This window comes from Salvia splendens, chromosome 22 (genome assembly GCF_004379255.2).
Source record: "Salvia splendens isolate huo1 chromosome 22, SspV2, whole genome shotgun sequence".
Classification (NCBI taxonomy): domain Eukaryota; kingdom Viridiplantae; phylum Streptophyta; class Magnoliopsida; order Lamiales; family Lamiaceae; genus Salvia; species Salvia splendens.
In genome coordinates, this window is record NC_056053.1 from 5,512,324 (window position 1) to 5,536,174 (window position 23,851).

At 37.6% G+C, this 23,851-nt stretch overlaps 2 protein-coding genes across 8 annotated transcripts; both read left to right on the forward strand.

The window, feature by feature from the left end:
* The first annotated feature begins 3,583 nt into the window (after positions 1-3,583).
* Positions 3,584-6,986, forward strand: LOC121787681 (vacuolar protein sorting-associated protein 2 homolog 2-like). The gene is made up of 11 exons (XM_042186488.1): positions 3,584-3,788; positions 3,983-4,027; positions 4,749-4,783; positions 4,865-4,915; positions 5,356-5,460; positions 5,555-5,626; positions 5,923-5,994; positions 6,140-6,220; positions 6,318-6,353; positions 6,470-6,528; positions 6,610-6,986. Exons 1-11 carry the CDS (start codon positions 3,749-3,751, stop codon positions 6,671-6,673), a joined length of 660 nt encoding a protein of 219 aa, XP_042042422.1. The 5' UTR covers positions 3,584-3,748; the 3' UTR covers positions 6,674-6,986.
* Positions 6,987-9,150: 2,164 nt separating this feature from the next.
* Positions 9,151-16,690, forward strand: LOC121787682 (protein LSD1-like). Of its 7 annotated transcripts, none has more exons than XM_042186489.1 (9): positions 9,151-9,212; positions 14,284-14,374; positions 14,469-14,512; positions 14,863-14,976; positions 15,461-15,571; positions 15,766-15,887; positions 16,131-16,211; positions 16,300-16,374; positions 16,459-16,690. In XM_042186489.1, exons 3-9 carry the CDS (start codon positions 14,497-14,499, stop codon positions 16,489-16,491), a joined length of 552 nt encoding a protein of 183 aa, XP_042042423.1. In that variant the 5' UTR covers positions 9,151-9,212; positions 14,284-14,374; positions 14,469-14,496; the 3' UTR covers positions 16,492-16,690. The 7 variants fall into 7 exon arrangements, with proteins under 7 accessions (XP_042042423.1, XP_042042427.1, XP_042042425.1 ...); XM_042186491.1 differs by having other exon boundaries at positions 9,163-9,212; positions 14,333-14,374; XM_042186490.1 differs by lacking the exon at positions 9,151-9,212 and adding an exon at positions 13,044-13,109.
* Positions 16,691-23,851: the final 7,161 nt, after the last annotated feature.

Below are 23,851 nucleotides of genomic sequence, written 5' to 3' on the forward strand. Positions count from 1 at the left end.
CGATCAAATATGACCAAAACTAGAAATAACACGTCAAAAATCCCAATTTGACGCTCTTCCTCATCTTCGGTCTCTCTCCAATGTGCAATTCAACGTCTTCGTATCGACACATCGATTATCTCCTTCACGCTGGGATCCATGTTCTCCGCTTGGGCTGGCCCAGTCTTATAGCTCACATAGACATCCGTCCCCTTAGCCTTTCTTTTGGTAGCTTTGGTTCATGGGACCAATGTTGTCAAATCAGTATGGTGGCTTATGGCGGTCCACCTGAAAACCACCACAGGGATATGTCGTATCGGTACGGCGGAATATGGCGATCATTAATTAAATAAATAAACTAATACTTATATATTTATATACTTAATTTAAAAAACTAGAAAATAATAAAAATATAACATCTAAAACTCTTAAAATAATTATTAAAACATAATATCAAAAGCAATTATATAAAAGTCTAATAATTAAAGTCTTTGGTTCAACAAAACATAAAGTCATTATAAGCAATGCTCAATAGTCATCAATCATCAAGCCCAACATAGTTTTTTAGTTCATCCTCATCAATATCATCGGCACCCATTGCTTCATCCTCTTGACATCTGCATACATTATCGTCATATTCTTCATCTCTGATTCTTCATTTACAAGCCCTTTGCATCTCCTTTTTCTAGATATGGTGGGTTCTTTTTTTTTATTATAATATCTAGGAGAAGCCAAATGAAGCTAGGAGAAGCCAGAAAAGGAAGAGAGGGTCTGGGCGGAGGCGGTGGCGACGAGGGACTGGGCGGAGGTGGCATGGGTTACGACATAGGAGGCGGGAAAATTGTGAATAACGTGAGAGAGGATGAGAGGATATTTAGGGTTTCAAATTCTCATTTTAATTTCAATTGTAAAATGGGTGGGTGAGTTATTTGGGCTGGTTCAATTATTGGGCTTATAGTCAAAATTCAACTAAAAAGTTAAAATCAGACAAAAAAAGTCAAAATTACAGCAAATGACCGCCATGGGGAGATATTAGGGCATAAATCGGTGTGGTTTTGTTTCTTTATTCTTTGTCTAGTTTCATAAATCTCAATTCAAAACTTTGTTCCCCTAGATAGTATACGACGCTTAGTACTCCCTCCGTCCTTCAAAATTTGTCACATTTTATTTTCAGCACTTATTTTTTAAAAATGATAATAAATAGTTAAAGTGGAGAGACAGTAAAATAAAAATAGAAAATAATATAGATAAGAGTCTTCTCTATATTATTCTCTCTCTGAATTTACTCTTTCTCCACTTTAACTATTTATTACTCCCTCTGTCCCTCATAATTCGTCACCATTTGACCCGACACGGGTTTTAAGAAATGTAATAGAAAGTGGGTTAAAAAAGTTGGTGGCATGTGGGTCCTACTTTTATATAGTATTAGTTTTATAATAAAATGTGAGTGTGAATGAGTTAGTGGAATGTAGGGTCCACTACAAAAAATGGTAAAAGTGAAAGGTGACAAATTTTTAGGGACGGACGAAAAAGGAAATAGGTGACAAATTTTTAAGGACGGGTGGAGTATCATTTTTCCAAAACGAGTGCAGAAAATAAAATGTGACAAATTTTCTGGGACGGAGGGAGTATATGATAGCCAATTGCAATTATATTAGCTGAGTTCGATATCTCGGTACTGACCTTTAGCTATACTATTTCTGCATTGTATACTTTTTCTTCTGATTCAAGCCACGGTACATCATTGGCCGAGTTGTTATGGAGTTTTCACGTAAAATAGTGTGTAGCATAACAGGTCAAATACTACTTTGTCAAATACTTCATCCGTCCCACAAGAATGTGCACTCTTTCCTTTTTAGTATGTCCCACAAGAATATGCACTTTCTAATTTTGGAAACTATTTTCTCTCTAATGAGGTGGGACTCATTCCCCACTAACATTACTTTAATCACTTTTTCTCTCAGCCTCTCTCTTATTTTACCAATTTTACATTAAAAATCGTGCCGAACTCAAAGTACATATTGTTTGGGGAAGGAGGGAGTACTAGTCTGTCAAATACTACGCTTAGACACATTCACTGCCAAAATACTAGTTTGCCAGCTTAACCCTTCTCCTGACCCGGCTCCTCCGGCTAGCTCCTTGTGATGAGTTTCGTACAACCACTCGCAGAAGTCTACCACAGTCGTCTTTTTGCCAGTGTCCTTGTCACGAGCCCTGGGGCATCGGTCCCCAAAGCTGGCACATGAAAGGTCACTCACACACCCATTCCCGCAAAACTTGCAGAAATCATCATCTTTGTTGTATTTATGTTCCTTTTCCCAATGGTGTTGCATTTTGGATTGCAATGACATTGCATTAAAATGGTTCCAGTAGCCGCAACTGTAGTTATTGCAGTAGAACCTATGCAATGAGGTTGCCTTCCTTTCGGTTTTAGAAAGACGCACATCATTCCTCTTATCACAATTTTGCTGCACGTCATTCTTCTTTCACAATTTTGATACACATCATTCTTCTTCTTGTCACGTGGTTCCATTCTACTAAAACCTTGCACAACATACACGTCGGGCAACAGCGCGTCGCAATGCCTAGTCCCGTGACTTCGCTTTCTAAAATTGAATTAGGGTTTTCAAATCCTTGGATTCAATTTTAGAAATAATTGGAGATTTATTTAGAATTAAGATTTGAATATATATTGGGGATTTTAATATATTATACTCCCTCCGTCACAACTAAGTTGAGTCGTATTCATTTTTTGGATGTCCAACTAAGTTGAGTCACCTTTTTTGACAAAAAAACAAAACTTCTAATCACTCTTACTTTATTCCATCACAAAACTTTTCTTTCCTACTTTATTTCTCTTTCCTGCTTTTCAACACAATTTCTTAATTTTCGCACCCAAAAGTCCCGCGCCCTAAAGTTTTGACTTAACTTAATTGGAACGAAGGAAGTATATTGTTTTGGTCACCTTGGATTCAATTTGGTTGAAATTTGATTTAGTGGAAAATTAACTCCATCCCTTTGTAGCTAACTCGTATTCTTTTTGAGTTATTCCACTATGACTGAGTCATTTTTTTTAGCAAAAAACAACAACCTTTACTTTTATGTTACTTTATTCTCTCTTTATCTTTCTACTTTTTCCATTCCTACTTTATTATCCATTTACTTACTCACTAAACATAATTTTTTAAACTTGTGCTGAAAAGATACGCCCCTAATATAGAGGGACAAAGGTAGCACATGCTAAGCGTTCATATAAATTTTCACCACATTTAAAGTTGGTGGTAGATACTTGAATTGACCTACAATTGATGTATTTTTCTTGCTATAAGTCATTTAAGAAATGACACACACAACCCAAAATCCATTCCCTTAGCTATTTATAGATCCCATATTTGATTTCAAATTTTATTTTATTTAATTAACATTCTAATTAAATTAAATATGCAATAATTAAAATACAAAATTCATTAAAATTATATTTTATTGAAAAAAAGAGGTGTGACGATAAAAGACCAAATTGCGATCACAAGGGTACTTTCGTCAATAAATTACAACGGCTACTAAGCTCATCGTAGCCGTTGGATACGCAATACACTAACACGCTCGTCGAGGCAGCACTTTTGATAGTGAGAATTGAAGCAAAATCAATTTCTCAAACACTATCTGCTGAGTTTCTAGATCTTCCCCATTTTCAGCTCCTCCCAAATCCTAGGGTTTTATTTGCTCGCCTACAGAAAAGAAGATCCCTGCAGCATTTGTCGCCCAAAATATGAATCTCAACATCTTCAAGAAGAAAACTTCGCCTAAAGGTAACCTTTTCTTCTCATTACTCTTTAATTGAATGTTGCTCGCTTTCTTTCTTGCTTAAAGTTTTAGCCTTTTTATGTGAAAGCATCACTGCTCGTTTTATTTTGTTTGATCTAGCCCTATTTTTAGCTCATTTGCTGTAATTGAAGCTGTTGGGTTTGTGAATTTGATCGATGAAATTTTGGTGTATTTGCAGATGCGCTTCGAACAAGTAAAAGAGAAATGGCGGTTGCCACAAGAGGTAATGTATTTCTTACTGTTTTGATTGTCAATGTTAATAGTTATTGGATTATAATTCATAAAATGTAGCTAGATGCTGTTTTGCCGAGTAAAATTATGGTCACATCATGTTCTAGTTTATCGAGCATTATAAAGTGATGTCTCGTGAAACGCTGGAACGGCAATTGTTTGAAATCCTTAGGCCGTTCTTGATATGATGGAATGGAATGGATGTGGAATGAAATGAAATGATAATTATTTTGCATTTTCATTCTGTCGTACCAAGCAAATGAATAGGACGGAAGTTGGAATCAAATTCCATTCCATCGTACCAAGAAGGGCCTTAATGTCTTATATGCTGGTTTGTCTGTTCCGAGCCAAAATTTCCCTGGCTGTCTCGACAGTGGAACTAGCTTATCATAGGGAGCTTCACTTATCAAATGAAACAATACAAGTATCGGCACAAGATTACGTGTTCAAAACTATAACTTTTGAAATAAAAGAGTGCCAAATGATGTGAAATCTTTCATCGTCGTGCTTGTTTGTCTATTGGCCTATGAATCTTTGGATTTGAAGTTGGGGGTATGTGTTTGATAATTTACTTGTATAATGTGCGCATGTCGTATTTTACCTACATTATCTTCTTCCATCTATTGATTTCTAATAATTTACTTGTACAATGTGCGCCAGCTGTATTTTAATTGCGTAATTATTTTCTCTCTATTGATTTTCTCCTGCCACAGGCATTGAACGTGAAATCGCGTCTTTACAAATGGAGGTATTGTAAAGACTTTCTATCAACATTACTTTGTTATTGTGTTCTAATGAAAAGCTGATTGCTGCTATCTGCAATTTTTAGGAGAGGAGATTAGTGGCAGAGATCAAGAAAACTGCCAAAACAGGAAATGAGGCAAGTTTTGATGTTTCCTGTTTTGGGTTTCTTTCAGTTTTGGGTGCAACAATCGTGACTTCTGTGAAGGCTTTTTTAAACTACTATACCACCCTGATATAGCTCTAGACATTACTCTCGATATCTTTTGTTCATGATAGTAGTGTTCTTTACATCGACGGAAGTTCAAAAAATTAGGAAGATCTTGACTTAAAACTAAAATACCCAATGATATTATTAATACCATCACACAGCTGGAGTTTATATTGAAGCATCATTCCGAATATGATGATTTTTCTTGTTGCTTTATCTATGATGTTTTCGTTAGTGATGATGTTTTCGTTCTTTAGGTCTTTTGAGTTAGCTGCTTTATCGATCTTTCTGTTTCACTTGTCATTGATTTTAAAATTCACTTGAAACTTATCACAAGTTTTTTGCATGTGACTGTCATGTCCGACTAGGCTGCAACTAAAATCTTAGCTCGCCAATTAGTTCGCCTTCGGCAGCAAATCACAAACTTGCAGGGGAGCCGTGCCCAGATTAGAGGCGTGGCAACTCATACACAGGTGATTGACTAGGAATAGAATAACATAATACGCCTGGAACTCATCTGTTCTTTACATACTTGGTAAGTTATCTGACTTTGTTTTTTCCTTACAGGCTTTGTATGCTAGTACTTCAATTTCTACTGGCATGAAAGGAGCAACCAAAGCTATGTCTGCTATGAACAACGTAAGTGTTTGAAATGATATGATTGATAGGGAACCCGGTTTTCTTTCTTTAAGTTCATTTCAATTCCTATGCTTCATGTTGGTACTCGTGATTATTTTAGTTGGGTATATTTGCTCATTTTTGTTGAGGTTTAATTTGTTTATCCTGCGCTTGTCAATATATGTCATTTTTGGTTAATACAATACCTTATCACGAGTGATTACAGTTTAATGCACAATATTTAGTTTGTCTAACAAACTAAAGACGAGTTTTCCTGTATGCGATCGGTCATTGAATTTGTTTGCTTTTGATTTCAGCAAATGCAACCTGTAAAACAAACTAAAATGATCAGAGAATTCCAGCAGCAGGCAGCGCAGCTGGACATGACGGTATGTTTTCTGTTCAACTTATTCTACTTCTGATCATCCTCAAAAGGGTTCAATTATTTCGGAAGAATATGTGTTTAATTTATCTGTTGTAGCTAGAATGATTACTGAGTAAACCACAGAAAGGCTAATATTCTTCCATATTCAGATTGAAATGATGTCTGATGCAATTGACGAGACACTAGACAAAGATGAGGCTGAAGAAGAAACTGAAGAACTTACTAACCAGGTAGCGTTATCACTGCTTTTCAACCACCTAATCCTCCTATTTTTTCTGAATGCCCAACTTTCTTACATCACGCCCGAATCTATTTTCCTGCATATAGGTCCTTGATGAGATCGGTGTTGACATTGCTTCACAGGTTCGCTTCTTTGATTCTCTAGCTGAATCTAATCTATTCTAATCTAACCCCTCTTCTTATATTGGCTATACATGGAGAAAGAAATGTCTCTGACTGATTTAATTCTTTCTAAACAGCTATCTTCAGCTCCAAAGGGGCGAATTGCATCAAAGAAAGTCGAGAACGCTGCCCCTAGGTACGTCCCATTGCTTTTCTAGACCACCATTTTACTCTTTCTAGATATTGTGTTGATGATCTTGTCTTCTTTGACTCGCAGTGCTTCTGTGTCGACTGATGTCGAGGACCTCGAGAAAAGGCTGGCATCGCTTCGACGAATATAAGTGATGTATAATGATCCATAGGTTATATAGTTCTGCCAAAAAATATATGTATAAATAAATCACTATTATATCAAAAACTTGAGCAGGATTAAAGAATTTTTACTCTTTATACTTTGGTGCCTTTCCTTGTATTAGTGCTTTTCGAGAATTGTGATGAGTTGAGATCATGTTTAATTTGCACCATTTTCTTTTAAATTTAGAGATGAAAATACTTGCCTGTTTCTAGTTTCTACCATAATTTGCACGCACACACAGAGTTGTGATGATAAAGCTGTGTTGGTTTTGATATCTAATTTCTTTATAGTTTTTCAAATGTCACTTTTAGCATATGTACATGTAAGTCGTATCAACTCACTAAACTTCAAACTTATTTTAGTATACATATAAGATTAAATAATGGTTTTACTCTGATATCAAATTCAAACTTAAATAGAGGTGGGTAAGCAGTCGGTTCGGTTAAAGACAGAACCGACTTGTCAGTTAATCGACCATAAAAATTGGTCTAAAAACTCCGGAACCAACATGATATCTAATTTGGTTACGTAACTAACCGACTCGGTTAGAACCGGTCGGTTATCGGTTATAACCGAAATAACCGAATGATTCAAAGTCCAATACTTCAACTTTTAAATTTTCACTTTTAATCTACTTTATTATTATTGTTGTTGTTATTATTATTATTATTATTCCTATTTCCTAGTAATACATAAATTTATTAGGCACTTCAAAAGTTTAAACTTTAAATAATCTAAAAACTTTTCTACGACAATTAAGTGAAGGGATATCCTATTATTAAAACAATATTTAGGCACTTTAATGACTTTGAGATAATATAAATGATAGTGACATAAATTAAAATAGACTTTTGATAAAATTTAGAAGTAAATTACATTTTCTTCTATTGTGACGCCACATAAAGAAGTGCGGAATCAATGTAATATAGATATGAAATTTTAAAAGTATAAAAATATTATAGAAGTTTATTCATTAAAAATATAACTGCATTAAAATTAAATTGAATTTCGGTTATTCAATGTAATATAGATATGAAATTTTAAAAGTATAAAAATATTATAGAAGTTTATTCATTAAAAATATAATTGAATTAACATTGAATTTAATTTCGGTTATTTCAATGTAATATAGATATGAAAATTTAAAAGTATAAAAATATTATAGAAGTATGTTCATTAAAAATATAATTTCATTAAAATTGAATTTAATTTCGGTTATCGGTTATAACTGCTAACCGATCAGTTGTAACCGATAACCGACTTCGAGAAAAAATGCAAACCGGTACCGACCCGAACACTGTGAATTTTGGTTACGGTTAACTGAAAAACCGATCGGTTTCGGTTCGGTTCTCGGTTCTTCGATTAACCGAGAACTGTTTACCCGTCCCTAAACTTAAACTCTTTCCATCCTGTTTTTATACTCACAAAATTTCAAAAAGTGATTTTAGTATACTTGTAAACCAAAAAAATATGTATTTGTCAAAATTCCAAAATGGGATGAGTTTTAAGGTGCTATTAGAACTATTTTCTTACTCCATTTTAGATTTTGGAGTAATATTCACAACATTTCTAATTATTTAGACCAAACTCATATCCATTTTGGTGTAAATATCACATTAAATAGTAATTTCACTCTCACCGTTTACACCAAATTTCAATGCAAAATAATATTTCATACTCACTTTTTATACTTTTCAGTTATACCTATATTTATCTAAATTACACACTAACCCCACAACACTTAATCAATAATTTAAATAAAAAAATAATATTAATGTTAATTTAATACTGTGTGTACTATTTTATTTGATATTGTTAGTTTAGCTATTTCTTCGTTATATTTATAGCATATTTAATATTTTATTTTATTAATTAATCAATTATTCAAACGTAATTTTGGATTTATATATATAACTTGTTAAGTACATTATATAATTAATTTTAGTTTACTATAACTTGCTGTATAATGAATTATATTTAAACGTGTTAATAACTTGTTAACTTACTCCAGTTATATAACGAATTATAATTAATTACTCCATAATTTACTTAAATTAACATGTTAAATAGAAAAGGGTTATTTGTATATAAATACATGAACTTTCACAATTTTATGTTATTTCCCCAAATTATATCCTTTGAATATAAATATATAAACTTTGGAGTTTTCTATTTTTTCCCCAAATTGAAATCAAAACTGAGGTGGCAATTTAAAGTTTATGTGGCAATTGTAATTTTGACTTAAATAATTTAAATAATTGTAATTGTAATTTAAATAATTTAAAAATCATAATAGTTTTCTAGTTCATGTATTTATAGGCAAATAACCCAATAACCGAAAATTGTGAAAGTTACTATGTTAAATAAAAAAACATCTAATATGGGCTAGCCCACTAATCAATAACTAACCTAATATATATATATATATAGATGAATTAGGTTATATTATATATTATCCTCTTCGTCCTTCTATCGCCGTCTGCGTTCTTTCAATAACCTTCTATCGTCGTCTGCGTTGTTTCTCTGTAAGTTTTTTCCATGTTTTTTCTTCTTGTATTTTTATTTCTCTTTCTTTCCTTTTTCTATTTCGATAAATATAGAACGATTTACACTTGAATGCAATAAATCATAATCTGGAAAGTTATTTGGAATGATTTTAGTGTAAATCCAAAGATAAGTAAATTTTGCTAGAAAAATAAGAGTAGAATTGGTTTTGCAGTACCATTAAAGTATTTTTCCACTACATTTTAAATTTTTTAGTCTTAGTAAGCAAGCATTAAACAATAAGGAGGGTTAGGTCAGGGCATGGGTACATTTAGTATAGAAAATTGAAACCATGATTAGAATTTTATGAAATTGCATTGAATGAATTTTAATTCAATTCCAAATTGGTGCCTATATAATAGGAGCACACACAATAACACATTCAATAACACATTTTGTATAAACAATACACTACCCACAATACACCACACACAACACACACTATATAAACATACCCTGGGTTTTAACTCGAACACATCCTATAGCCACATAGCTCACAAAAAATCAATTTAGTATGGAAGCAACATCTTATGTCCACCGTTCGAGTCCTAGATCTTGTGCTTTTCTTGTCTGGAAAAGAAACTCCTCATCCTAGGCTTATTTCTATTGAAGGAATAACACAAAAGAAAGTAAATCCTGAGTTCCTTTTATGGAGGAAACAAGACCAATTTCTAGTCTCATGGCTCCACCCTCACTCACTCAAAGTGTTCTTGCTCACATGGTTGGTTTAACAACTATTCATGAGATCTGATTTAAGGTTATAAAGCTAACCTTAAGCTCACCTTAAGCATCTCATTATCTTTTGAATTATTCTATCCCTCACAATTGAAAACGGGCTAGATTTATTCTTTTATCTTCCTTATTTTATAACCATTTTTTATATTCATCTTCTTCCTCGGTTCATTCATTCTAAAATGTTAGGGTTCGGCAGCATACGCCCAACTCCACATTAGTATGATATTGTCTGCTTTTGGCAAAGCCCTCACGGTTTTGCTCTTGGGATACTACCCAAAAGGCCTCGTACTAATGGAGTTAGAGTAGCCCATATATATGCTTGCAAGCACAATTCACCGAACCTCGAGCCACACAGGTCCGCCCCTGAACTAGGGCTCTGATACATTTGTTAGGGTTCGACGACACACACCCAACTTCACATTAATATGATATTATCCGCTTTGAACAAAGCCCTCACGGTTTTGCTCTCGGGGTACTCACCAAAAGGCATCATGCTAAGGGAGTTGGGATAGCCCATATACTCCCTCCGTCCACGAATAGGAGTCCCGTTTTTCCTTTTTAGTCCGTCCGCCAATAGGAGTCTCGGTTCACTTTTACCATAAATGGTAATAGGGTCCCACATTCCACTCACATTTCATTTAATACTAATATATACAAGTGGGACTCATATTCCACTAACTTTTTTCCACCACTTTTCTTAACATTTCTTAAAACCCGTGCCGCCAAGAAATGAGACTCCTAATAGTGGACGGAGGGAGTATATACTTGCATCTTTTACCCATTTTCAGATGTGGGGTATGGTTTGCTCACCCCACATGAAGTTCACTAGTTCTTGCAAGAACCATAAGTCTCGGCAGTAACCCAACTTCGTCACCTATGGAGCGTCCGATTGGAGGAGCTGGACTGCTGTGTTTCAACATCATCCTCCTCTTATACATGTAATGGTTGTCGCGAGGATTGTTGAGACAACGATAATAATGGTTATACACTAGCCAACTCATGGAGAATTAGGGTTCGTTCGTTTGTCAGTTCAATTTTAGCTAAATCGCGGGTTGGGTTTCGTCTAGGGTTCAGGATGGTCGGGGAGAACTAGGGTTTGCTTTGACAGCTGGGCTTCGCCGACGCGTACTAGGGTTTGTCGAGGAGAACTGTCGTTCATTCGTCCGCTGGGGAAAACTAGGGTTCGATTGGATTTTGTTCGATGTGCAAGGGTGAGAGAGAGTGATGATTCAGTATATGAGAGAGAGTGACGATTCAGAATGAAAGAAGTGAGAGAAAAAATTCAGTTTTGTATCTTCTTTTTTTTAAGAAGTATTTTCATTCTCATTTACAATTTTTTCTAATAAAATTAGGTGATATTCTAGGTGTTAATAAAACTTAATCAGTAACCTATTCTTGTAAAAAATAGCCTAAACTCCGGTTGGCGGTGTTTTTTAAACGGCGTCGTCCATAAAAGATTAAATCTAGTCGGTTTTCAATTGTGATGGATAAAATAATTCAAAAGATAATGTTATGGATCAAAATCGTAAATCGTTATATGTTTAGGACTACTTTGGCCTTTACTCTAAACTTTTTGAAAGATGTCGCTCACCTTTATCATCAAAGTAAAACTGCTGCATTTCTTTCACTAACTTATCATATACCCTCTCTGTCCACTAATAGAAGTCCCGTTTTTCTATTTTAGTCCGTCCGCAAATAGGAGTTCCGATTTATTTTTACTATAAATGATAATAGGGTCTCACTTTCCACTAACTTATTCCATGCACATTGCATTATTGCACTAATTTTTTCTCATCCACTTTTATTAATATTTCTTAAAACTCATGCCGCTAAGAAATGAGACTCCTAATTATAGATGAAGGGAGTGATGGTTTCTTTCATTACCAATATAATTATTCTACTTTTAATGTCGCAACTACTTTTGGCAACATTGAGACCTTTGATGCTAAAAGAAGTAGAATAAAAATGAAATGGTGCAAAAAATTGAAAAATACCACGAATGAAAAAGTCTTTGTCAAGAGATCTTTGGTACTACTCCCTTCATCTTAGCTAAGATGACACACTTTCCTTTTTGATTTATTCCAAATATGATGACATATTTCTATTTTAGGTAACATTCTCTCTGAAATTAATATACACAATCACTTTTTCTCACTGTAATTAAAATATTAAATTCTCTTTTATCTCTCCATTTAATACTTACACACACCTTTTATTCTTCAGTTAAACATATTAACCAACAATTCCTAAAATCACGTGCTGACTAAGAAACGTGTCATCTTAGCCGGGACGGAGGGAATAATAATTTATTTTTATGAGGTACAACAAATATGCAACTATAGTTTCCTAAATACTTCTGTAAATAGAGTTCCGTTTTTCAATTTTAGCCCGTCTGCGAATAAGAGTCCTGATTCATTTTTGCTATAAATGGTAATAAGGTCTCATATTCCACTAACTCATTCTACTCACATTTCATTTAGAAAATACTACTACCCCCGTCCCATAATAGGAGTCACATTTGGTGTGGACACGGGTTTTAAGAAAATTTAAAGAATAGTGAGTTGGAAAAGTTAGTGGAATATGAGCCCCACTTTTTTATATTGGCTTTATAATAAAATGTGGTGAAGCGAGTTAGTGGAATGTGGATCCTACTTACCATTTATGATAAAAATGAAATGTGACTCTTATTGTGGGACGGATGTAGTATATAGAAGTGAGTCTCATATTTCACTAATTTTTCTCCATCTACTTTTATTAACATTTTTTAAAACACGTGCAGCTAAGAAATGAGACTCATGATGACAGATGGCGGGAGTATTCATTTTAGACTTGCCTAATTAAATTATGGGTTTTTGGCGTTAAACACCACAAACTCTCCCCGATGTCCGATTTTTCCCACGAACTTCAAAATTTGCTTTTAAAACTACTAACATTTGGTCCGTCTGCAATTTCCCAACCCGACCCGAATACGCAATTTCCACTAAAATTCCAGCATTAAATTGTCCAACGTGAACGAAATGACTATGCAACAACGTCGTTTCGTGCACCAACCTAATATTTAAAAAACATATCATGCTCCAACCACCCAATTTAAGCCCACCGACACCTCATTTGGAGCATTTTCTTGGGGATTTCAACTCTAGGTAGGTCTGTTCTTCAATTCAGGGTTTATTGGACCGAGCTGATTGATTTAAGAGCTATAATTTCCCCAAATATTCTGTTCCTAGCTCAATTCAATCCCTAATTTAGGCACCCTTCGCTCTCAATTTGAGCTCACTTTTCCACCGGCATTCCCAATTGAATATCTAGAAATTGGTGGCGAGATCGAGCCATGACGACTCGAGGGAGCAGATCGGAGAAAATGAAGCGAATATTCCAGCAATTCGACGTGGACAGAGACGGGGACTTAGACCGGGAGGAGATGACGGAGCTTGTGGTGGTCGTAAATCCTAGGGTTAAGTTCAGCGACGAATAGATTAGCGCGATTCTCGCCGAGGTTTTCCACACGTACAGCGAATTCATCGACGGCGAGAAAGGCCTCACATTCGACGGGCTCCTCCGCACCTACGACGACGGAGCCGGCGACGTCGACAGAGATTTCGACGCCCTCAGTCTCGAGCTGAATGCGTCGGAGGAAGAGGCGGCGTCGTCTTCCTCCGTCGTAATGGAGCCTCACAAGAGACAGCGCACTGCTGCGTGGGCTGCCTTCCCTAACCGCGGCATTGTGTTCGATGACACGTGGAACCTCGTCGATGATCTGGAGAGTCTGATCAATAGGTTAAAAATGAATCAGATGAAGGATGGGAAGATAAAGAATGACAATTCAGATTATTTAGTTTAAGATGTTATTTAGTTTAATTTAGAGTTAGCAGCTAACCCTTGGCAATCCAAATAGGATTAAATATGACATGTATACAAGTCGGGTTTCACCGCTGACCCGCCGTGGCAAATTGCAGACGGACTGAAAGTTGATGGTTTTAAAAACAAATTCGAAGTTAGTGGAGAAAATCGGAATTTGAGGAAAGTTCGTGGTTTTAAGGCAAAAAACCCTTAAATTATTTTATGGAAGCTTCTAGAGCTCTATTCAGACAGAGCGAACGTAACCACACATGCATAAAAGAATTCAGATTATATAAAGGCCAAGAATTGAAATGATATGTTTAATTTTTTATATTTAGTCTTCTCTGTTGACCTCCATAATCTTCAATAGAATCTTAGAATCAACGGAGAAGAAAACAACAAAATTCAATCTAATCTAATTGCAATCGCGCCAGATCTAACTGCCTCGTTCTTTTTCTATTTCAATTTTTTTTTCAGCATTGGTTGCTTGTTGCACTAATCTGCTCGTGAGATTTCTCTGTTTTAGGAATTACAGAGTTTCTCGCACTGCAATCCGCCAGTTCTGCAGGTCTGACAAAATCTTCGTCTCTGCTTGTAATTCTCTGTTCAATTGAGCTGCAATTTTTGAGTTTTGTTGATTTCTGTTCAATTGTGTGAATCAGTGATAATTGGGGAATTTAGAGAGGTTCAATGAGCGGCATTTATGGTTAGCACTTTGTTTTATTGCTTTTAATGTATGGATAATGAATTATTAGATGAATGCACTTTTATCTTTGACAATTGAGCTTTAAACGAAAATTCATGTAATTTTCAAATTTCTGTATTATCTGGAGAAATAAAGGAGTTTATTTGTTAGGACTCTGTTTCGTTGCCTTTAATGCATGGATACTTAGAAGAGTTCACATTTATGTTTTACAATTGTGCTGGCATAATTGGTTTTAAACTATGTAAGTTTTGTGTAGTTTCTTAGATTTCTGTAAAATCTCGAAAAGCTAATGAGTTTTTGGTTGTGTTGCTTTCAATATTTGCTCTTGATTGTGGATTTTGGATGGGCAGATATGCAGAGCCAAGTGGTGTGTAGTGGGTGTAGAACCTTCCTTCTTTACCCTAGCGGAGCTACAAACGTTTGCTGTGCGATTTGCAATGTGGTCAATTCTGTGCCACCACCTGGTAATAATAAAGAATACCCCTGCCAAGATATTATTAATCGACTGAAGTCGATAGGAAAGAATAGGACACATGTTAGTGTTTTTGGTGCATGCTGTGTTAGTTTAGTTCATCATGCCTAAGTTTCCGTTGCCACTTCGGTAGCAGCCATCTCTCTCTCCTTCCCTTCCCATCGGGTTTTATTGAGTAATTCCCTTCATGCATTAGAGCAATTTCTGTTTTACATCTATACTTTATAAGTACCTACTACTTAGCCTTGTTTAATTTCCTGGTGGCTGGATCATACTCCTACTGCATATTCTCTAGCATCTTGTCTTATGAGTATTTGAAAATAAATGATGGCTTGTCGCCTTGGCAATGTATAATTGAGAACTGACTGCACAGACAAGGTGTTGTTAGTGAATTATCTTTATAACTAGCAGTGACAACAAGAAAGTGTGTAATTGATCGAATTTCATGTTTATGTGGTTTTTGGTATTCTATGCAGGGATGGAAATGGCTCAGCTGATATGTGGAGGTTGCCGCACCTTGCTTATGCATGCTCGTGGAGCAACCAGTGTTAGGTGTTCCTGCTGTCACACTGTAAATCTTGTGCCAGGTATAGACCCGACAATGATATTTACATACTAATGCTAGGTCTTAGTACTTTTTTTTTATAACGTTAACCCCCAAAGATCATATCTGTCACCACAGTACTCCAAAGATCTAATTTCATGGCATTTGTGCAAGTTATGGTGTTCTTTTAAAAGATTTTCAATCATTGCCTAATTATTTTTCAATGACGATGTGCAGCTGTCTCACCTCCTAGTAATGTTGCTCATGTGAACTGTGGAAATTGCCATACAATGCTGATGTATCATGCTGGAGCACCATCAGTAAAATGTGCTATTTGTCACTTCATCACCACTGTTAATGTTAGTATCACGCTTTATTCTCGCTTTTACTCTTTTTATTTAATAGAGATTTTCTTTTCGTTAAATGGATACAAATTTGGTCTTCGATATATTTGTTAAGCGGTAAGAGAGATATGCCTGCCTAACACAAGTCTTGAATTCGCAAGTCCTATTCCACCATAACATTAGTTCAATACTGGGAAACAATTTCAAATTTCATTGGATATTATGCTCCAACTCCAGTCTACTGCATATTTTTTGCAGATGGGCGACACGAGTGTTCCCGTTCCTGTAAATATACCTGCAGGGAATTCCAATTCTGCACCAGCACACTCTACCTCTACAGTAAGTTCATCATCTCCCAAACTGGCACGAAAGCGAAACCTTCTTTTGCACAAATTAGTTGGAAACTGAATTCATTTTCTTGCTGCAGGTGACAACAGCCGATTCTCATAATCAAACGGTAGTGGTGCAGAACCCCATGACCCTCGATGAAAGCGGCAACTTGGTCCGTTCTTCTTTCAACCTTTCGTTTCACATTCCATATTGTGGTACTATTTCACGTAAAATGATCAAATCTGTTCTTCCACAGGTGACCAATGTCGTCGTTGGCATCACAACATAAGGTGCATCGGAAGCTAAGCTGGCTAAAAAAACAAGCATAGAGGGTACTAAGTACCAGATGAAAACTGGACTGTTGTGGCTATGATTAATTTTTCTGCTTTCATAATACTTATAATTATTTGATATGAATTGATATACCAATGATCAACAAATGGTTTAGGGGTAACCCCATCAAGATACAAATACTAATATTTTCTAGATGCCCCACTGTCATCTCTATATAATGTGACATCTTAGCATGTTATAGGCAATGATAAGAGCATCCGCAGCGCTGCTCTCCCGGAAGGACGGCGTCCGTGCCGTTGCGCGGCGGTGTGCTGTCCACCGCTGTGCTCTTAACGCTGGCACGGCGCTGCTCGATGCATCGAGCATGTCCGTGCCGCTGAGCAGGCTGACGTGGCGGCACGGGATTGGCCAACAGCAAAGCCGTTGGCTTTTTCGATTTTTATTTTTATTTTTTTAAAAAAAATCGAATTTAATTTAATAATCTTTTTTAAATACAAAAATATTTTCCCACTTCCTAATAAATTATCCGTTTTCTCCCCACTTTTAATTTATTTTTCAATTTTTTTCTTCAAAATTCACATTTTCATCTATAAATACCCTCACTTCCACACACAAAATTTCACATCAAACCACACAATTCTCGTCTAAATTCTCTCATCTTCTCTTATCAATTCCCAATCTTTCACTCTTACAAAAAAAAAGTCCGGCTCCGGCGATCACTCCTCCGACTCTTGCGGTTGGAACTACGAATGGTTCGGCTCACAACTATTCCCTAGTCCGGAAACGCAATTCTTGGCCCCTCCTCAAACCAAAGGTTCTCAAGTTCTGGGTGTCTACCGGCCTTACCGGTGGACGACCAAGATGCCCCCGATGGGCGATACGGGTGGGCACCCGAACCCAGATCGGGAGGGAGCGGCGGCTCTCAAACTCCTCCCCTTCCTACTCCTACTCCTACTCCTACTCATACTCATCGTGGTGTCCGCACCCCGTACACTCCGGCGGAGATGGATCAGTTATTCAAAGCCTATTTGATTATCTTTGAAGATCCGGAGATAGGCACGAACCAAAGCGGGGATATGTTTTCGTGGCGCATCTCTCGCCGGTACAATGAAAACCACCCGGCTGGAACCATCGAGCGCAATGAGAGTATGGTGCGCAATGCCATCTTCAGAGCCAACGAAGAAATCCAAAAGTTCCAGGGGTATTACCTCCAATAAGAGCGGTCGGCGGGGAGCGGCAGGAGCGAGCTCGACATCATCAGTGCCGCCTTGGCGACCTACCAATCCCAACATTACAAACCATTCAAGTACCTCAGCGCTTGGCAGGAGGTGCGTGTGCATCCGAAGTATAAGGGAGGCGTATCTTCCTCCTCTAGCACACGGTCGAGGTCGGTATCCCTATCCGACGCTGGCGAGGATGAGGTGGCTAGCCAGCTTGCTGGAGCTAACTTGGATAGCCCCGACGCCGGCCCAAGCAGTTTCCAACGCCGGCCGCAAGGAAGGAAGAGGGCGACGGCCAACCGCCGTCGCGCCGCGACTCCATCCGCCCTCGCTCCCGCTCCCTTTGTGCCACCTCAAACCCCCACCAACTCGCTGTGGACCCTTTTGGCTCAACTCAATTTGGCCGATAGGTCAAATATGACTTCCGAGCAACTTGATTCACATTTGGCAATGATACGGGGTCTCCGACAAACATTAGGGACAGGGCCAGAGAACTAGTCTTCCACGGGGTATTTTTTAGCCTTTAATTATGTATTTTTTATTTTTTAGGATTTTAATTATGTATTTTTATTTTTTAGGATTTTAAGTTTGTAATTTTTATTTTTTAGGATTTAATTACATAAATTTTATATTTTAATGTATTTTTAGTAATTGAAGTATTTAATTAAATAAGGGAATGATGAGATCCTTGAGCTTGTTCTTACGGAAGAGCATGAATGTGAGTGTTGTGCTCTTGGAGAAGAGCAGTAAGTAAAAGAGTAATAAAAGTGGGTTTAGATCCACATCCGTGCTCTTGGATGTTCTAAGAATGAAATAAAATAGAAACAAGTTGGTAGACAGAAATCAAGGACGTATGCCCGGCTGTCTTTACAATTTCACAACGTTTAATGATGTTCCCCAACGTGACAACCTTGAATTAATCAGAAAGGGAAACACTTAATTAGATATGAACAACACAGAGATTTTTATGACTTTGGTTTTCTGGAAAAGAAAAACTTAAATCAAATTGCACTCAGAGTGAGCACGAGATCTCGAATCGATGCTGCTAAAATTATGATAAATAAAATGGGATTTTAGTTTTTGCAATTGGAAGTAAAGTCTTCATTTCTCACATGAAATTGGACCAATCAATCTACCACAGAATTCTAGGATTATTCTACGCTGATATGTTATACTATCCTTTACTATTTGATAAGATTATTTTCACAAGCGAACTTTAGTGCATTATTTTTTTGTATGTTATTTTCCGGTCTCAAATTTATGCCACTATGATTTATACACTTAAGTTACACGATCTCAATAAATTAAACACTGAATTCTATGAAGGATTAATACATTAAACATTTGTTTTAGGATATATTTATTGTTTTGATGACTTATACAATATATTCTAACCGTCCTATGTTTTTTTCTTGACTCTTAAGTAGATCGTGTAATAACAAATCATATAAATTGGAGAGGAATAGTCCATCTCAACACAAGTTGTGGCCGTTTGACTTGGTGGATTGCGTGAAATTGTAATCAGAGAGACGTTGATAATGAAAAGCACGACTCATTTATACAGTTTGACAAATGCCTTTCTTAAATTAAATAAATTAAATTTAAATGTGAACTTGAAAAATATATTCCATGCCTTTCTTAAATTAAATAAATTAAATTTAAATGTGAACTAAGAAATGTGTCATCTTAGCCTGGACGAAGGGAGTAATATATAAAAATAAAACTCATATTCTACAATTTTAGTCAATCAGTTTTACTTTATACTCCATTTGTTCATCATTAGGAGTCTCATTTTCCTGGCGGCACAGATTTTAAGAAATGTTAATAAAAGTGAGTGGAAAAAAGTTAATGGAATATGAGTCTCACTTATATATATTAGTTTTAAATGAAATGTGAGTGGAATGGGTCATTGGAATGTTAGACCATATTATTATTAATGGTAAAAGTAAACTAGGACTTCTATTCTTTAAAGGACTAAAATGGAAAAACATGACTATATTCGCGCGGACGGAGAAAGTAATTTTTAAAAATTCCCGCAAAATTCAATTGAGATTCCTAGTATGGACGATGATGCACTTGTATTTTCTTTTAATCTAAGTGAAAAAAAGGATCTTTCCCAACATTTAATTCCAAACCTAATTTTTTGAATCAATTTGGCAAACGCTTAATCACACATAGATCATGGACCCCCACTTTTGACTTGTTTATCCGTGTGATACATTTATTAAGTAATTAGTATAAGTGAAGTATCCTTGATTGACAGCCAAAAAATAATAAAATAAATACTCCATCCGTCCCGGACTACTTGCACTTATTTCCTTTCTGGGCGTCCCAAGTTATTTGCACTCTTTCCATTTTTAGTAAAAATTATCACCTACAGCCGCAATTGTTGACTTTGCTATACACTCATTCCTTAATCTCCGTGCCGAAAAGGAAATGTGCGAGTAGTCCGGGACGGAGGGAGTATAAAAAGACTGGCAGCGTTGAATCACAGCCGTCCACGTAGGCTGCATCAACAGTCGAGATCACACGTGGTGGGTGAGGTGGCCGGTAGCTCGACGGCTGACATCAGGCGGTGGCAGCCGTATCTCACGCGTGCTGATATATGAACATGACTCTTATCCTAATTAATTACTTTAATTAACTAATTAATTTAGTATATTACTATTATCTGTCTTAATGATCGATGCGTGATTGTCGTTATGTGGCTTAATAAATTATTTTGGGTTGATTAAGAATTCAAATTGGGACTTAATTATTAATTTTGTAGATCACATAGAATGATGTTTCGGATATGACTCAATGTTGATCGATCGATATATATCCCATATATATTTATTCAACCTGTACATCGATCAACACTGTTTATCTATCAATGAATTAATTAGTAACCTTTTACGTGTATTTATTAGGAAATTTACAATATTAATAAATATCTAGCCGTTAATTGTTAAAATATCCCACCCTAGTTCTTTTTATTTTAACTTGTAGAAATAGACTTTATATTTATAGAAAGTGAGGAAAGGAAGTAATATTAAAATGATTCTGCAGTACTTAGAGCATCTCCAATGGCGGCGAGCGGGCCGGCTAGCCGATTTCCAGCGCTCGTCAGTCCGCTCGCCGAACCATTGGAACCGGCGAGCGCCATTTCGGCGAAAAAATCAGCTAGCGCTGGCCGATTCGTGAGCGCTCGCCGGTCCGCTCACCGCCATTGCAGGCTCAGGACCGGCGAGCGAATTTATTTTTTTTTAAATTTTCGAAACACTAAATATACGCGATTTGCACGTCATTTTCATTCACACCACTTGTTTTAACGAGTACTCTCTCTATCTTAATTTCTGTACAAGATCAACAACGAGAAATGAGCAACGTTGGTGGTAGTAGTGGTGGTAGTGGTGGGGATGATGAGGAGTACGATCGTCGAATGAACGAAGCGTTAGAGGCCTATACGAACCGTGAGATTGATCGGCTGCTGCAGAGGGCCTTGCAGCCGGCGGTACCTCGACCACGACCACGACCTGATGTGAATCCGGGTATTCACAATCATAGGATACAACGACATCGATGGCCATGGGTTGATTGGGGTCTGAGAAGAGGGTGGAGATATGACAAGGAGCCAAGCCGGATTTAGAGGTCTGATTCAAACTAGATTTTCACTATTAAGATAAAGTCCAAATCCTCTCCTAAGACTACAATTGTCTTCATTGTCGAAATAGCTTCGCGTGAGTATCTTGCACGCCTCAATCGGATCCCGGATGAGGAAGCTACGGTCGTTTTAAGAAAGCCGCGCAATGTAGAACAAAACGCGCAGGCGGGCGTTTTTCCTCATGCAAAATGCCCGGTCGGGCGTTTTTGTCGAGAGATCAGTTTTTGTCCAGAAAATTCGCTCGGGCGGGCGAAATGAACCTAGGGAAACGCCTGGTCGGGCGTTTTGTCCAGGATGTGTCTTTTTTACCAAGAATTGTTTTATTTTGTTCCTTTTCACTTCTAGTATAAATAGACATGCTAGGGTTTTTTCTTGAGCAGCTTTGAACATTTTGTAAACCTACCAAAGATTCCATTGTGAGCATTCCTCTTTTTTTTTTTTTTTTTTTTAAAAGGAGGATCGACGGTGGTTCCCCACCTACCCCCGAAGTGACTCGGACCCCCGGCCTAACGGTCGGAGGTGAAGCGTCTTACCAAGCTGCGCTTCGTTGTCAAGGTGGGACCCAATGGGTCCACCAGCCCCGCAGGAACGGGTCCAGGATTTTTTACCTCCCCCAGCTCCTGGGTCTAGGCACGGGTACAAACTTAATCTACTAGGCCAGTGAATCTACTAGGCCCCGGGAAATTAATCCCCAAGATGCGCCTCCCAGGGGTCGAACACGCGACCTCTAGGATGACGCGGTATCCTTGCCTCCCTTCTCAACCAGTTGAGCTAGGAGGCTTGGATTTGTGAACATTCCTCTTCATCTTTGAAGATTTATCAAAATCCCTTGTGGTTGCATTTTAATCTATTGCCGGGCTTAGATTGAATGTTAAGGTATGCAATTCTAGTTCTTGTGTTGCTAGTTTTGTGGAGCCATTAGATTCTTGCTTTGGTGAAAGTTTCCTTGGGTTGTCTTCATTGTTTTGTAGAAGGTCCATAGGTTCCAAGCATCCATCTAAATCATAACACCTTCACCTTCTCCCTTTTCCACCATTTTTATTGTTTCATTTCTTGTTGGGTTTGTTTGGGTTATTGAAATATTTACAAGAGCAAGTCCGGGACAAACATATGTGTCTTGAATCTCTAAGATTCACATTACGACCAGTTGTCCACCGCCGAACAGTGATTGAATGTGATCACGTAGCTGCACATCAGCGCCTATACGCAAACTACTTCGCACAGGAGCCGCGGTTCAACGAAAACTATTTCAGGAGCCGTTTTAGGATGAGCAGAGCCCTGTTTATGCGTATTGTTATTGCCTTAGAGCAGCGATATCTGTATTTCCGCTTCAGGCACGATGCGGCTGGCATACCCGGCCACACACCTATTCAAAAGTGCACTGCGACAATCAGGCAGTTGGCCTACAGAGGCCCGAGAGACATGTGGGACGAGTACCTCCACATCGGTGAGTCGACTGCCCTTGAATGTATGAAGTATTTCTGTCAGGGCGTGATTGAAATTTTCCGTGATCAGTACCTTCGAAGCCCTACTCGCGAAGACTGCCAGTATCTGATGCAGATGCACGGGGAGAAGCATGGGTTCCCGGGTATGTTAGGCAGGATAGATTGTATGCATTGGGAGTGGAAGAACTGTCCCGCTGTCTGGAAGGGGTTCTACACGACCGACTACAAGGGAAAGAATCCCACGATGATCCTGGAGGCCGTTGCTGACTACCGGCTATGGATTTGGCATGCGTATTTTGGGATAGCCGGGTCGAACAACGACCTCAACGTCCTCAACTCGTCGCCCCTTTTCAACGAGCAGTGCCAGGGCATCGGTCCGGCCATCAGTTTTGTCGCCAACGGGACCCAGCATGATATGGGCTACTACTTGGCGGATGGGATATACCCTAGGTGGCCCGTCTTTGTGAAGACGATCAGATGCGCATCGGATGAGAGGAAGGCCTACTTTGCGGAACGCCAGGAGTCGGCGCGCAAGGACGTGGAGCGCGCATTTGGTGTGCTCCAGTCTCGATGGGCGACAATTAGGGGTCCAACGCATTTGTGGCATATCGACTGCATTGCTGATATAATGTACGCCTGTATTATCATGCACAACATGATTGTCGAAGATGAAGGTGTACAACTGACTAGTTGGGTCAACGACGATAATGAAGCCGGTCCAAGCCATGGCATAGCCGCCCCCAACGTACGAAATGGGGTCCCGCACGATGAAGCCGGCCTCCTCCAAGCACATGCCGACATGTGCCAAACGGATGCTCATATTCGACTCCAAAAGGATTTAATTGAAGAGTTGTGGGCGCGGAGGATTGCACGTCGTTAGTTTTTTTTTAATTATGTAATTTTTTAAAATGTACTTTTTTAAAATTTAAATAAAATAATTGGATTTTCCCGTATCTGTGTCGTAAATTTAATTCCGTATTTTGTGTGATTGTCAATTATTTGTTTTATATAATTAGGGGTGATGTGGCTAGGCTATTGCTGGGC

Excerpts from the sequence above, each read along its gene's own strand:
- LOC121787681 (XM_042186488.1), top strand. The coding sequence starts at position 3,749 with ATGAATCTCAACATCTTCAAGAAGAAAACTTCGCCTAAAG. Across the intron at positions 5,995-6,139 it reads CAGCGCAGCTGGACATGACG|ATTGAAATGATGTCTGATGC; the intron begins GTATGTTTTCTG and ends TTCCATATTCAG. Across the intron at positions 6,529-6,609 it reads GTCGAGAACGCTGCCCCTAG|TGCTTCTGTGTCGACTGATG; the intron begins GTACGTCCCATT and ends TTTGACTCGCAG.
- LOC121787682 (XM_042186489.1), top strand. Across the intron at positions 15,572-15,765 it reads CACTGTAAATCTTGTGCCAG|CTGTCTCACCTCCTAGTAAT; the intron begins GTATAGACCCGA and ends GACGATGTGCAG. Across the intron at positions 15,888-16,130 it reads ACTTCATCACCACTGTTAAT|ATGGGCGACACGAGTGTTCC; the intron begins GTTAGTATCACG and ends TATTTTTTGCAG.